Below are 14,498 nucleotides of genomic sequence, written 5' to 3' on the forward strand. Positions count from 1 at the left end.
GTATATGTGAAGCACAGGGGACCACAGTGTTATATATCTGCATATAAGATACTGGTGAGTGAGCTGTGTGTGAGGCACAGGGAACCTCAATATTATATATCTTTATATAAGATACTGGGGGGGTAGATGTGTGCGTGAGGCAGAGGGAAACTCTATAATATTATACGTCTCTATATCTTGGCCTTCCCTGTTAATACTTACCAGTAAAGAACCCCTCCACAAAGGGGCGTAGACAGAACCACCACTCCACTGATTTACCTATAAAGGTAAATCTCAGGCACCTCCCTTCCTAGTTGTGTCCATAAGGTGGACAGAGCTAGGAAACTCTTCCTAAGCAAGGCTTCTGAAGATGATCCTTTTTGGTAGTAATTTATGGCACCAGAGGATTTTTATGCTTTATGCATGTATCTGCATTTTTGCACCCAAGGATGTCTCAGGCCACTGGTTTAGTGTGCAGCGTTAAGTTTCTCCATCCAGAGTAACAGTGTAGAGGCCGTCATGATCCGCAATATTACATTGTGGGGGTCTCGCCAGGGGACTGCTCCGAGTATGCACGTGTGTGCTTTAAATTTAGCCTATGCGTGGGCCATTTCCTATTGAGCTAGATGTTTTTATAATCTCCCCTATGAAGATATAATTTGTGAGGATACAGCCTCTGGATGTTTGGAGCCTGTTTGTTCATATCTATATTTTCAGGTGTCAGGAGCTTACCCGGAGCCCCTCTGGTCTTGGCAACTGCCAAATTAATAATATTTTCTCCATCTCGACGTCCCCATCAATGCACTACTTACCCCCTTCACTGCGCTTAGGTTCTGTGCTGTATTTGATGGCATCAGAACGAGACTCCCATTGGAGCCTATGGAAGCGCACTCTTGTGAGCGCAATGCTTCCATGCGATGCAAACGCGAGGTCGTCTTCACATTGCACCTAACTCGTAATACCAGCGCACATTAGCGTGGGCTAGTATTACAAATTGAAGAGCAAATAGTTCTTCAGCGAATGCAATATTTTGCGCTCCACATATAATCTGGCCCTAAGTGATTAAAATGCAAGTTTGTAAAAAGCACTGAGGTAAGGAGGACAGTCTGCAGAGGCTTAGCTACAATGTAATCATAAAAGGCTGGTTGGTTATGCAAAACTGGGGAATAGGTAATAAAGGGGTTATCTATCTTTTTAAAAAATACAAATTTTCAAGTAGACTGTCCCTTTAATGCAATTGTATTCATTAGTCAATTTTGTCAGTTTAGGGGACCTATTTTTTCACTTTAATATGCTATTTATAATGGCTGGACATATACTGGGTACCACTGAACACAATGAGGTAGGATAAACATACTCACAAGGCTTTCCAAGGAGTATTTTCATGGACTTTAAAACAATGCAAATATAGGTAGCAAAACATTTTTTAATGTCACTGTTAATTGGCTGACAGAAATTAGCGCTGCAGAATCTGTTGGCGCTCTACAAATAACCGATAATAATAAAGAAGGCCCATCCTAATTGGCAGCAACTGGATAAATGTACAATATCAAGTGATATACTACTGGCATAAAGCAGCCAAAGTAGCAATCGTATATAGCACAAACCTATTGGGCACTATAGTCATAATGATATCTCTAGAGCAGCTGTAGCCCTTCACCTTGTGATGGAGTTAGTTTTCCTCATGGGCTGTCTTGATTAGAAGACTTGGGACTACAATTAGGTACAACTAAGCCCATCATCCTGGTGATTTGGAGCAATTTGTCATCGGGTAACCTTGAAACTGAACTGATACAAATCACCAGTCTCCAAGTGTCCTGTATGAGTGGTGATAGGGAACAAGCTAGATGCTGGTGAAGTGTTAGTGGGTTTACTGAGGGGGTCTGTCTAGCTGTACAGAGTCTCTGCTGGGAGATGCACATCTCTATGCCTGCAGTACTTGTACTGACAATCGCACTACTCATCAGACCTGCAGATACTTCTAACCCACCATTGGGTTTCAGGCTGTGTGCAAAGTCCGCTGGAGCAGGAAGCCCAGTTCCTCTTTACATTCCCAAGCATGCCATATATATTTATCACAAATATTATGCCTCTGCAGGTGCAAACTTTCTAATTTTGACCGTGGCTGCATGCAAATACCAGGACCTAGAAATCATTGCAGCAGCATAATAGTTTGTTCTGTCTTACTGTTTTGTGACTTATGATATTACATTTCTCTGTTTTGTATTATTTACTTTACCTTAAAGTGAAGGTAAACTTTTACAAATCAGTGCCCGCTTTTGAAAAATACTATTAAAAACACAGGGGCACTTTTATTCATAAAAGTTTACATTGCACCATATTTTGAAAAATACTTACCTTTTATCTTCTGCAAAGCCAGATCGCCGATTCCCCCCCCCCCCCCCCCCCGCATGCAGATCCTCTGTACATACGTCACAAATGACGAAACCAGCTTCCTCCAACTACGGCGTGGCCTCACGAAATGGACACTCTGGGGGGAATCCATGATTGGAGGAAGCCGGTTTTGTCATTTGTGACGTATGTACAGAGGCCCTGGGGGTGTGGGTTTTGGCGATCCAATTCCGAAGATAAAGGTAAGTATTTTTCAAAATACTCTGCAATGTAAACTTTCATGAATGAAAGTGCCCCTGTTTTTAATAGTATTTTAAAACCGAGCACAAATTCATGAAAGTTTACATTCACTTTAATTACCTACATATGCTGACAGGGTAGTCAGTGTTCTGAGGAGATTGGGCGAATAGGCCTTGTATTAATTAAGGGCCAGATTATGAGTGGAGTGCTAATTAACGTTCCCGCTTAAGTGTTAATTGCACTAAGACTAGTAGTAAGCTTTTTGTTTTAGTCGGATTGCGCTCGTATTATTGAATTGAAAGTAAACTGTTTTCATTCGTGTGCTACCCTGACAAAATATATATCTATGTATCCATACAGAGAACATATTCTGCTATGTGCAGAACATTTGAATGCTAAATATTTACAGTAAACACACACTTTATTAAAGGGACATGAAACCCAGATTTATTTATTATTTCTTCTAATTTAGAAAGAGCATGCCATTTTAGACAACTTTCCAATTTGCTTCTATTATTTAATTTGCTTCCTCCTCTTGTTATCCTTTGCTGAAATGTTTATCTAGGTAAGCTCAGGAGCAGCAAAGAACCTAGGTTCTAGCTGTTGATTGGTGGCTGAATATAATATATATATATATATATATATATATATATATATATATATACCGATTGTCATTGGCTCACTCATGTGTACATAAGTATTTATGTGTTTATATGTCTGTAAATTAAGAAGAGGAGATGCTCAATAACAAATTTCCAAAATCTTTATTATAAACAAATTTGTTAAAAAACTTCCAGGAAGAAACAAGAGGGTGTGATATAGCGTAGCACCACAGGCTTACGCGTTTCGGCTTACGCCATAATCATAGCCTAAGGTGCTGTGCCAAACCCACAACTTAAAACAGGGACAAAAAGACCCTATTGGTTAAAATAATATAGGCCCTAGACACACTGGCCAATGAAGGACACGTATGGGATGCAATACATAACGGAAGCGTTGCGACAGTTAAGCAATACCAATGACTATGAAGTTCTGCCTAGGGATCCAACAATACGGTTCAAAAATGAATTTAAGGACATATTAGATGATGGTGGGGAATACTGCTTTCTGGATGAGAAAACAGCAGAATATATGGATGTCAAATTCCCATGGTGGTTCCACCATCTCCCAAAAGTTCACAAGTCCCTAACTGAGATAAAAGGCCGTCCCATAGTCAGTGGTATTGACTCTCTGTTGGAACATACCTATCAATGGTTGGATTCTATTCTACAACCTCTAGTCACTCTTGTTTCTTATATACAAGACACCAAACATGTTTTGAATCTTTTAAGGTTAACTGGAAACAGGGCTCTATATGGCTTACCATAGATGTAGTTTCACTGTACTCCTCGATTCCTCACTCAGAAGGTATCAAAGCTATTTGACTTTTTCTACAGAAATTTTCTGATTATTCAAGAATATGTTATCAGGGTCACGCAATTCCTACTTACTCACAACTTCTTCAAATTTGAGGATAATTTATATCTCAAAAGATGTGGCACAGCTATGGGGGACAAGTTTGCCCCCTCCTATGCCAATTTATATCTAGGCTGGTGGGAGCTGGTGCACATCTTTGGGGATTGAAATCCCTTCAGGTCTTATATAGGACTTAACAAACGCTTTATTGATGACTTGTTGCTGATTTGGTTGGGACCTGAGGAATTGATACCTTGCTTTGTGGACTATTTTAATAACAATAATTTGGGCCTTCGGTTCACCTTTGAACATGACTCAGTAAAGATCAATTTTCTTGATCTTACACTCATAGGTGGTTCTGATGGTAAGGTGATGACAAGGGTGTATCGAAAGCCGATTTCTGGAAATACTCTCCTTCATGCCTTTAGTTGCAATCCCAGGCATGTAACTTTTGCTGGGGCTAAGGGACAGTATACCAGAATAAGCCGGAACTGTAGTGAACTCAAAGATTTTCTTGTAGAAGCAGACAATTTGGAAAAAAGACTTAGGGATAGACAATATCCACAAAGAGATATATTAAGAGCTAGGCTGTCTGTGGAAACTGAGCCGATGCATACCTTTATAAAAGAAAAATGTCCAGATAAAAGTAAAGGAGGTTTTGAGGGTATGCACTTTGTAACCAATTATAGAGCTCAATATCAAGATATTTGTAATATTATTAAAATATATTTTTCTATCCTTGCTGCAGATGATGGTCTTTCTACAGTAATTATAAAGGGTATGAGGTGTTCCTACAGGGAGTGTCGTACTCTAGGGTCCATCCTGTCCCCCACCCATCTAAAACCTATTACTCAATCTTTGTCTTCATGGCTTAGACATTTGGGTATGTTCAAGTGTGGACATAGGAAATGCAAACCATGTGACCATGTTCATGTTACCTCAACTTTTAAATCTGAAATCAAGGGTGAAGTTTTTGACATAAAATCATGTCTTAATTGTACCTCTACTGGTGTGATATATTTGATTAATTGTGTCCAATGTAAGGTCCAAGATATTAATTTGCGCATTAGGGGAGCACTTGTCAACTATAACAGCTGGGAAGTCTTCCACTCCCTTGGTCCAACATTTTGCAACACAACATAACAGCTCTCTTAATACCTTTAGTTGGTGTGTCATTGAAAAGGTTAAAACCCCTAAACGTGGTGGAGACTTATAATTACTTTTAGCAAAAAGGGAGATGTATTGGATTGGGCACCAGGATCCCCTATGGTCTGAACTCCAGATTTGATCTAATACATTTTTCGGAGTAATTTAATATAGCAATAGTTATAACATCATTCAGATGCATTTTTTTTAACCCTTTGTGGCTTTACATGTCACTTATACCAGTTTGACAGTAATAGCTAATTGTAATGTGCCTAGCATCTTATATGATGTGGCGGATTTAGGTTTAAACTCAAATTTAAATCTGGATTTTACATTGTATTACACTGCATGATGGTTCTGAAAATATGCATCAGATATGTTTTTTTGTTTTTTGTCATTTAATTTCCTTATTTTGTTTATTTTATTTTTCTTTAAATTATTTAATTGCATATTTATTTGCTGTTTGGATCTTATGTTATTCATTATTATTATTTCTCTTGTTAAGTGTATCCAGTCCACGGATCATCCATTACTTGTGGGATATTCTCCTTCCCAACAGGAAGTTGCAAGAGGATCACCCACAGCAGAGCTGCTATATAGCTCCTCCCCTCACTGCCATATCCAGTCATTCTCTTGCAACTCTCAACTAAGATGGAGGTCGTAAGAGGACTGTGGTGTTTTATACTTAGTTTATTTCTTCAATCAAAAGTTTGTTATTTTTAAATGGTACCGGAGTGTACTGTTTATCTCAGGCAGTATTTAGAAGAAGAATCTGCCTGCGTTTTCTATGATCTTAGCAGAAGTAACTAAGATCCTTTGCTGTTCTCACATATTCTGAGGAGTGAGGTAACTTCAGAGGGGGAATAGCGTGCAGGTTTTCCTGTAATAAGGTATGTGCAGTTAAAATATTTTTCTAGGGATGGAATTTGCTAGAAAATGCTGCTGATACCGAAGTAATGTAAGTAAAGCCTTAAATGCAGTGATAGCGACTGGTATCAGGCTTATTAATAGAGATACATACTCTTATAAAAGTGTATTTTAAAACGTTTGCTGGCATGTTTAATCGTTTTTTACATATGTTTGGTGATAAAACTTATTGGGGCCTAGTTTTTTCTACATGGCTGGCTTGAATTTTGCGTATAAACAGTTCCATGAGGCTTCCCACTGTTGTAATATGAGTGGGAGGGGCCTATTTTGGCGTTTTTTTTGCACAGCAAAAATTACAGACACAGACATCCAGCTTCTTCCTGCATGATCCAGGACTTCTCTTAAGGGCTCAAAAGGCTTCAAAAGTCGTATTGAGGGAGGTAAAAAGCCACAGTAGAGCTTTGGCAGTTGTTGTGACTGTTTAAAAAACGTTTTTGTCATTTGTTATTCCGTTTTTGGTATTAAGGGGTTAATCATTCATTTGCAAGTGGGTGCAATGCTCTGCTAACTTATTACATACACTGTAAAAATTTCGTTAGTGTAACTGCATTTTTTCACTGTTATTTCAAAATTTGGGAAAATTTGTGTTTCTTAAAGGTGCAGTAACGTTTTTTATATTGCTTGTAAACTTGCTTTAAAGTGTTTTCCAAGCTTGCTAGTCTCATTGCTAGTCTGTTTAAACATGTCTGACACAGAGGAACCTACTTGTTCATTATGTTTGAAAGCCATGGTGGAGCCCCATAGGAGAATGTGTACTAAATGTATTGATTTCACCTTAAACAGTAAAGATCAGTCTTTATCTATAAAAGAATTATCACCAGAGGGTTCCTATCGAGGGGGAAGTTATGCCGACTAACTCTCCCCATGTGTCAGACCCTTCGCCTCCCGCTCAGGAGACGCACGCTAATATGGCGCCAATTACATCAGGGACGCCCATAGCGATTTCCTTGCAGGACATGGCTGCAATCATGAATAATACCCTGTCAGAGGTATTATCTAGATTGCCTGAATTAAGAGGCAAGCGCGATAGCTCTGGGGTTAGGAGAGATACAGAGCGCGCAAATGCTGTTAGAGCCATGTCTGATACTGCGTCACAGTATGCAGAACATGAGGACGGAGAGCTTCAGTCTGTGGGTGACATCTCTGACTCGGGGAAACCTGATTCAGAGATTTCTAATTTTAAATTTAAGCTTGAGAACCTCCGTGTATTGCTTGGGGAGGTATTAGCTGCTCTGAATGACTGTAACACAGTTGCAATTCCAGAGAAATTGTGTAGGCTGGATAGATACTATGCGGTGCCGGTGTGTACTGACGTTTTTCCTATATCTAAAAGGCTTACAGAAATTATTAGCAAGGAGTGGGATAGACCCGGTGTGCCCTTTTCCCCACCTCCTATATTTAGAAAAATGTTTCCAATAGACGCCACTACACGGGACTTATGGCAGACGGTCCCTAAGGTGGAGGGAGCAGTTTCTACTTTGGCAAAGCGTACCACTATCCCGGTTGAGGACAGTTGTGCTTTTTCAGATCCAATGGATAAAAAATTGGAGGGTTACCTTAAGAAAATGTTTATTCAACAAGGTTTTATTTTACAGCCCCTTGCATGCATTGCGCCTGTCACTGCTGCGGCGGCATTCTGGTTTGAGGCCCTGGAAGAGGCCATCCATACATCTCCATTGAATGAAATTATTGACAAGCTTAAGCTAGCTAACTCATTTGTTTCTGATGTCATTGTTCATTTGACTAAACTAACGGCTAAGAATTCCGGATTCGCCATCCAGGCGCGTAGGGCGCTATGGCTTAAATCCTGGTCAGCTGACGTGACTTCAAAGTCTAAATTACTCAACATTCCTTTCAAGGGGCAGACCTTATTCGGGCCTGGCTTGAAGGAAATTATTGCTGACATTACTGGAGGCAAGGGTCATACTCTTCCTCAGGACAGGGCCAAATCAAAGGCCAAACAGTCTAATTTTCGTGCCTTTCGAAATTTCAGGGCAGGAGCAGCATCAACTTCCTCCGCTTCAAAACAAGAGGGAACTGTTGCTCAATCCAAGCAGGCCTGGAAACCTAACCAGTCCTGGAACAAGGGCAAGCAGGCCAGAAAGCCTGCTGCTGCCCCCAAGACAGCATGAAGGAAAGGCTCCCTATCCGGAAACGGATCTAGTGGGGGGCAGACTTTCTCTCTTCGCCCAGGCGTGGGCAAGAGATGTTCAGGATCCCTGGGCGTTGGAGATCATATCTCAGGGATATCTTCTGGACTTCAAAGCTTCTCCTACACAAGGGAGATTTCATCTTTCAAGGTTATCAGCAAACCAGATAAAGAAAGAGGCATTCCTAAGCTGTGTGCAAGACCTCCTTGTAATGTGAGTGATCCATCCAGTTCCGCGGACGGAACAAGGACAGGGATTTTATTCAAATCTGTTTGTGGTTCCCAAGAAAGAGGGAACCTTCAGACCAATCTTGGATCTAAAGATCTTAAACAATTCCTCAGAGTTCCATCATTCAAAATGGAAACTATTCGGACCATCCTACCCATGATCCAAGAGGGTCAGTACATGACCACAGTGGACTTAAAGGATGCCTACCTTCACATACCGATTCACAAAGATCATCATCGGTTCCTAAGGTTTGCCTTTCTAGACAGGCATTACCAATTTGTAGCTCTTCCCTTCGGGTTGGCCACTGCCCCGAGAATTTTTACAAAGGTTCTGGGCTCACTTCTGGCGGTTCTAAGACCGCGAGGCATAGCGGTGGCTCCGTATCTAGACGACATCCTGATACAGGCGTCAAGCTTTCCAATTGTCAAGTCTCATACAGAGATAGTTCTGGCATTTCTGAGGTCGCATGGGTGGAAAGCGAACGTGGAAAAGAGTTCTCTATCACCACTCACAAGAGTCTCCTTCCTAGGGACTCTTATAGATTCTGTAGAGATGAAAATTTACCTGACGGAGTCCAGGTTATCAAAACTTCTAAATGCTTGCCGTGTCCTTCATTCCATTCCTCGCCCGTCAGTGGCTCAGTGCATGGAAGTAATCGGCTTAATGGTAGCGGCAATGGACATAGTGCCATTTGCGCGCCTGCATCTCAGACCGCTGCAATTATGCATGCTAAGTCAGTGGAATGGGGATTACTCAGATTTGTCCCCTCTACTAAATCTGGATCAAGAGACCAGAGATTCTCTTCTCTGGTGGCTTTCTCGGGTCCATCTGTCCAAGGGTATGACCTTTCGCAGGCCAGATTGGACGATTGTAACAACAGATGCCAGCCTTCTAGGTTCGGGCGCAGTCTGGAACTCCCTGAAGGCTCAGGGATCGTGGACTCAGGAGGAGGAACTCCTCCCAATAAATATTCTGGAGTTAAGAGCAATATTCAAGACTCTTCTAGCTTGGCCTCAGTTAGCAACACTGAGGTTCATCAGATTTCAGTCGGACAACATCACGACTGTGGCTTTTATCAACCATCAAGGGGGAACCAGGAGTTCCCTAGCGATGTTGGAAGTCTCAAAGATAATTCGCTGGGCAGAGTCTCACTCTTGCCACCTGTCAGCAATCCACATCCCAGGCGTAGAGAACTGGGAGGCAGATTTTCTAAGTCGTCAGACTTTTCATCCGGGGGAGTGGGAACTCCATCCGGAGGTGTTTGCTCAACTGGTCCATCGTTGGGGCAAACCAGAACTGGATCTCATGGCGTCTCGCCAGAAAGCCAAGCTTCCTTGTTACGGATCCAGGTCCAGGGACCCGGGAGCAACGCTGATAGATGCTCTAGCAGCACCTTGGTTCTTCAACCTGGCCTATGTGTTTCCACCGTTTCCTCTGCTCCCTCGACTGATTGCCAAAATCAAACAGGAGAGAGCATCAGTGATTCTGATAGCGCCTGCGTGGCCACGCAGGACCTGGTATGCAGACCTAGTGGACATGTCATCTCTTCCACCATGGACTCTACCTCTGAGGCAGGACCTTCTAATACAAGGTCCTTTCAATCATCCAAATCTAATTTCTCTGAGACTGACTGCATGGAGATTGAACGCTTGATTCTATCAAGGCGTGGCTTCTCCGAGTCAGTCATTGATACCTTAATACAGGCTCGGAAGCCTGTCACCAGGAAAATCTACCATAAGATATGGCGTAAATATCTTTATTGGTGTGAATCCAAGAGTTACTCATGGAGTAAGGTTAGGATTCCTAGGATATTGTCCTTTCTCCAAGAGGGTTTGGACAAAGGCTTATCAGCTAGTTCTTTAAAAGGACAGATCTCTGTTCTGTCTATTCTTTTGCACAAGCGTCTAGCAGAAGTTCCAGACGTCCAGGCATTTTGTCAGGCTTTGGTTAGGATTAAGCCTGTGTTTACAACTGTTGCTCCCCCGTGGAGCTTAAACTTGGTTCTTAAAGTTCTTCATGGAGTTCCGTTTGAACCCCTTCATTCCATTGATATTAAACTTTTATCTTGGAAAGTTCTGTTTTTGATGGCTATTTCCTCGGCTCGAAGAGTCTCTGAGTTATCTGCCTTACATTGTGATTCTCCTTATCTGATTTTTCATTCAGACAAGGTAGTTCTGCGTACCAAACCTGGGTTTTTACCTAAGGTGGTTTCTAACAGGAATATCAATCAAGAGATTGTTGTTCCATCATTGTGTCCTAATCCTTCTTCAAAGAAGGAACGTCTTTTGCATAATCTGGACGTAGTCCGTGCCTTGAAGTTTTACTTACAGGCTACTAAAGATTTTCGTCAAACATCTGCCCTGTTTGTCGTTTACTCTGGACAGAGGAGAGGTCAAAAAGCTTCGACAACCTCTCTCTCCTTTTGGCTTCGGAGCATAATACGCTTAGCCTATGAGACTGCTGGACAGCAGCCCCCTGAAAGGATTACAGCTCATTCTACTAGAGCTGTGGCTTCCACCTGGGCCTTTAAAAATGAGGCCTCTGTTGAACAGATTTGCAAGGCTGCGACTTGGTCTTCGCTTCACACCTTTTCAAAATTTTACAAATTTGACACTTTTGCTTCTTCGGAGGCTGTTTTTGGGAGAAAGGTTCTACAGGCAGTGGTTACTTCCGTTTAAGTGCCTGCCTTGTCCCTCCCATCATCCGTGTACTTTAGCTTTGGTATTGGTATCCCACAAGTAATGGATGATCCGTGGACTGGATACACTTAACAAGAGAAAACATAATTTATGCTTACCTGATAAATTTATTTCTCTTGTAGTGTATCCAGTCCACGGCCCGCCCTGTCCTTTTAAGGCAGGTCTTAATTTTAATTAAACTACAGTCACCACTGCACCCTATGGTTTCTCCTTTCTCGTCTTGTTTCGGTCGAATGACTGGATATGGCAGTGAGGGGAGGAGCTATATAGCAGCTCTGCTGTGGGTGATCCTCTTGCAACTTCCTGTTGGGAAGGAGAATATCCCACAAGTAATGGATGATCCGTTGACTGGATACACTACAAGAGAAATAAATTTATCAGGTAAGCATAAATTATGTTTTTTTGTAAGTTGGAATATATAATATACTTTTTGTATTACCTGCTATATTTATATGACTTGTTAGAGGTTCAAAGTTTTTTTATTTATAATTTAAATTGAACATTATATACACATCATATATATGAAGTAAATGTATCTGTTCTGTGTATATAAATGTGAATATCAGCTGTTACTAATGTTTTCAATTGTATCCCATACGTGTCGTTCATTGGCCAGTGTATCTTAGGGCGTATATTATTTTAACCCTGTTTTAAGTTGTGGGTTTGGCACAGCACCTTAGGCTATGATTACGGTGTAAGCCGAAACACGTAAGCCTGTGATGCTACGGTCTATCACACTCTCTTGATTCCTCCTCTTATGAGTTGGATTATAATAAAGATTTTGGATTTTTTTTTATCGAGCATCTCCTCTTTCTTGATTCTAAGTTCCATTTACCAGTTGGATTGCTCGCTGTTCACTGAACTTACTGCGAGCCTCTACCTGGTCCTGTAGCTGCTTTTCTCTTTCACTGAGAGTCCCGGACCTGTGACGTCATTGACGCTGACACACGCAGAATACTTGCGACATGATCGGTTGTGGATCGGAATGATCGCTGGCAGTGAGTCCCTGGTAATGCGGCGTGTTGCTTTCCTGTTTTCCTATATGGATATGTATAAGGGATTTATAGAAAGTGAACTTTGTTACGTAGGAGCTTTATAAGGTTTTGGTGACTTTTATCGCAGTGTTACCCTGGTGTTGTAACTGATAAATTGGTTTTGATATTTATATGACTGGTTCCTTCATGTTCCCTACTTTATATGTCTGTATATACATATATATATATATATATATATATATATATATATATATATATATATATATATATATATATATATATATATATACTGTAACGAGGATCTTTGGCAACCACTGTCTTCTAGGGTTTAAATGCAATAGAGGACAATACAGTTAAAGTTTTCAAAACTTTATTTTCTTCCAAAATAGCAAGGTGACAGCAGCATACAGTTTCTTCACATGTAAGGCAAAAGGACAGTCTTCTCTGCACAAGCTTTCAAAACAGCAAACCTTAGCAACACAAATGTCCTTTACAGAATGTAACAGCAAACAGAAATCCAGCAAAACGTTTAGTACCTCATATTTTTCACAATACACCATATCAGGCCTCCTGCCTTGCTGTAATCTACTTAGCTAAATAAATGCGTCCCTTTTAAACCCTAGGAGCAGTATTCATGAGTTTAATTGTCTTTAGCAGCTGTAGGGTATTCACAACTAAAAAACACTAATCGCTTCCCTGGGGTTTCTTAGCAAAAATGGTAAAGTGAAATGTATTAAACTTGGTCTAATATATACTTCCTCTATCACCAAACCAGACTCTGTCACAAGACACATATATAGATATATACAGACATATAAATATACATACATATATATCTTTAGACATGTATATGTATGTATCTCTATGTTAAAACCTGCCTTTTTTTCTGATATCTTTGAGCTTTTGTACGCAATATTTTTTTACTAGATAGTGTTATTATGAGGTGTAACTATACTTTGTAATGTATTTTGTGCAACTTTTCTGTTTCGTGAAACAGTTAACAAAAGATCTGACGTTGCAGTAATCATTCTAGCGTAAATTGCGTTTACTTTCAACTCGTAATACCAGTGGTAAGCCTGACGAGCGCAAAACCCGCAATAAACCCCTTATTGCTTGCATGCAAACGTTTGCAGTACACTAGTATTTCTGTAATAAGGATATGTCTTCTTGTGTCTTTACTTTAGCATTTACACTTCCTCTCTTGTTTAGATTGTTACTGCGGATCACAAGGTGGGTACCTGTTACTCCATGTCACATACCTCACTGAGAGACCACAGCCAGACTCACTGACTTGAACCCAACAAGACGACGACTGAGAAGAACCAAGCCTTAGAGATCTACATGCTGACTAGGGGGGTGAGCATGATTAGTCATATTGTTACTTATCTGCTGCTGTGTGTGACGTCTGGTGCTGAGCGGCTTTTATACCTCACACACAACACAACCTCAGGGGAAGTGAGCACATTGACCATATGCGCTGTACATGGTCTCTGGCCTAACTCTGAGTTTATTCATGGTCATTGTCACAGTTTGCGTTTTGTGGTTTACACTTTACAAGTTTAATTTGGTTTTTGATGGTTTTTATTTTTTTTTAATTGTAAGGAACAAATGGAGTTTGATGAAGTTGCAGTTTATTTCTCGGAGGAGGAGTGGGGCTGTTTAACTGAAGAACAAAAAGAGCTTTATAAGTATGTGATGATGGAGAATTATCAGACCCTCAGGTCTCTAGGTAATAATTTATATAACTCTACAGGGGATGTGACAAATAGGAAAACACATATAAGTGACACATAATCTGGGCTTGTGTTAAAATGGTATAAAATCTGTGTGTTATTTATTACAGACATTTGTTACTTAATAAAATTATTCATGAGATATTCAGTCCTGTGTACCTTGCACTGCTCCCTGAGGTCCCACCACCATGTATGAAAAGATAAAGTTACCCCTCACAAAGATGAGGAAAACTTAATACCACTGCGCTGAATCAACATCTTAAAATAGTTACTAAGTAGACAGATACAATACTTAAAGGGCCACTAAACCCAAAATCTTTTTTTCATGATTCAGATAGAGAATACAAATGTAAACAACATTACAATTTACTTCTATTATTTATTTTGCTTCATTTTTTATATATCCTTAGTTGAAGAAAAAGCAATGCACATTGGTGAGCCAATCACACGAGGCTTCTATGTGCAGCAACCAATCAGCAGCTTCTGAGCATATCTAGATATGCTTTTCAGCAAAGAATATCAAGAGAATAAAACAAATTAGATAATAGAAGTAAATTAGAAAGATGTTTAAAATTGCATTCTCTTTCTAAATCA

The 14,498-nt window shown here is 40.4% G+C and overlaps 1 protein-coding gene across 3 annotated transcripts in view; it reads left to right on the plus strand.

Annotated features, from left to right (window-relative positions):
* LOC128657287 (gastrula zinc finger protein XlCGF17.1-like) overlaps positions 1–14,498 on the plus strand; it is a 97,623-nt gene that overhangs the window by 17,224 nt on the left and 65,901 nt on the right. For all 3 annotated transcript variants that reach the window (XM_053711570.1, XM_053711572.1, XM_053711571.1), the window contains 2 exons: positions 13,381–13,527; positions 13,774–13,900. In XM_053711570.1, the coding sequence (XP_053567545.1) occupies positions 13,513–13,527; positions 13,774–13,900 (142 nt within the window). In that variant the 5' untranslated portion in view covers positions 13,381–13,512. The remainder of the gene's footprint in view (positions 1–13,380; positions 13,528–13,773; positions 13,901–14,498) is intronic.

The sequence above is a fragment of the Bombina bombina genome, chromosome 4 (genome assembly GCF_027579735.1).
Source record: "Bombina bombina isolate aBomBom1 chromosome 4, aBomBom1.pri, whole genome shotgun sequence".
NCBI lineage: Eukaryota > Metazoa > Chordata > Amphibia > Anura > Bombinatoridae > Bombina > Bombina bombina.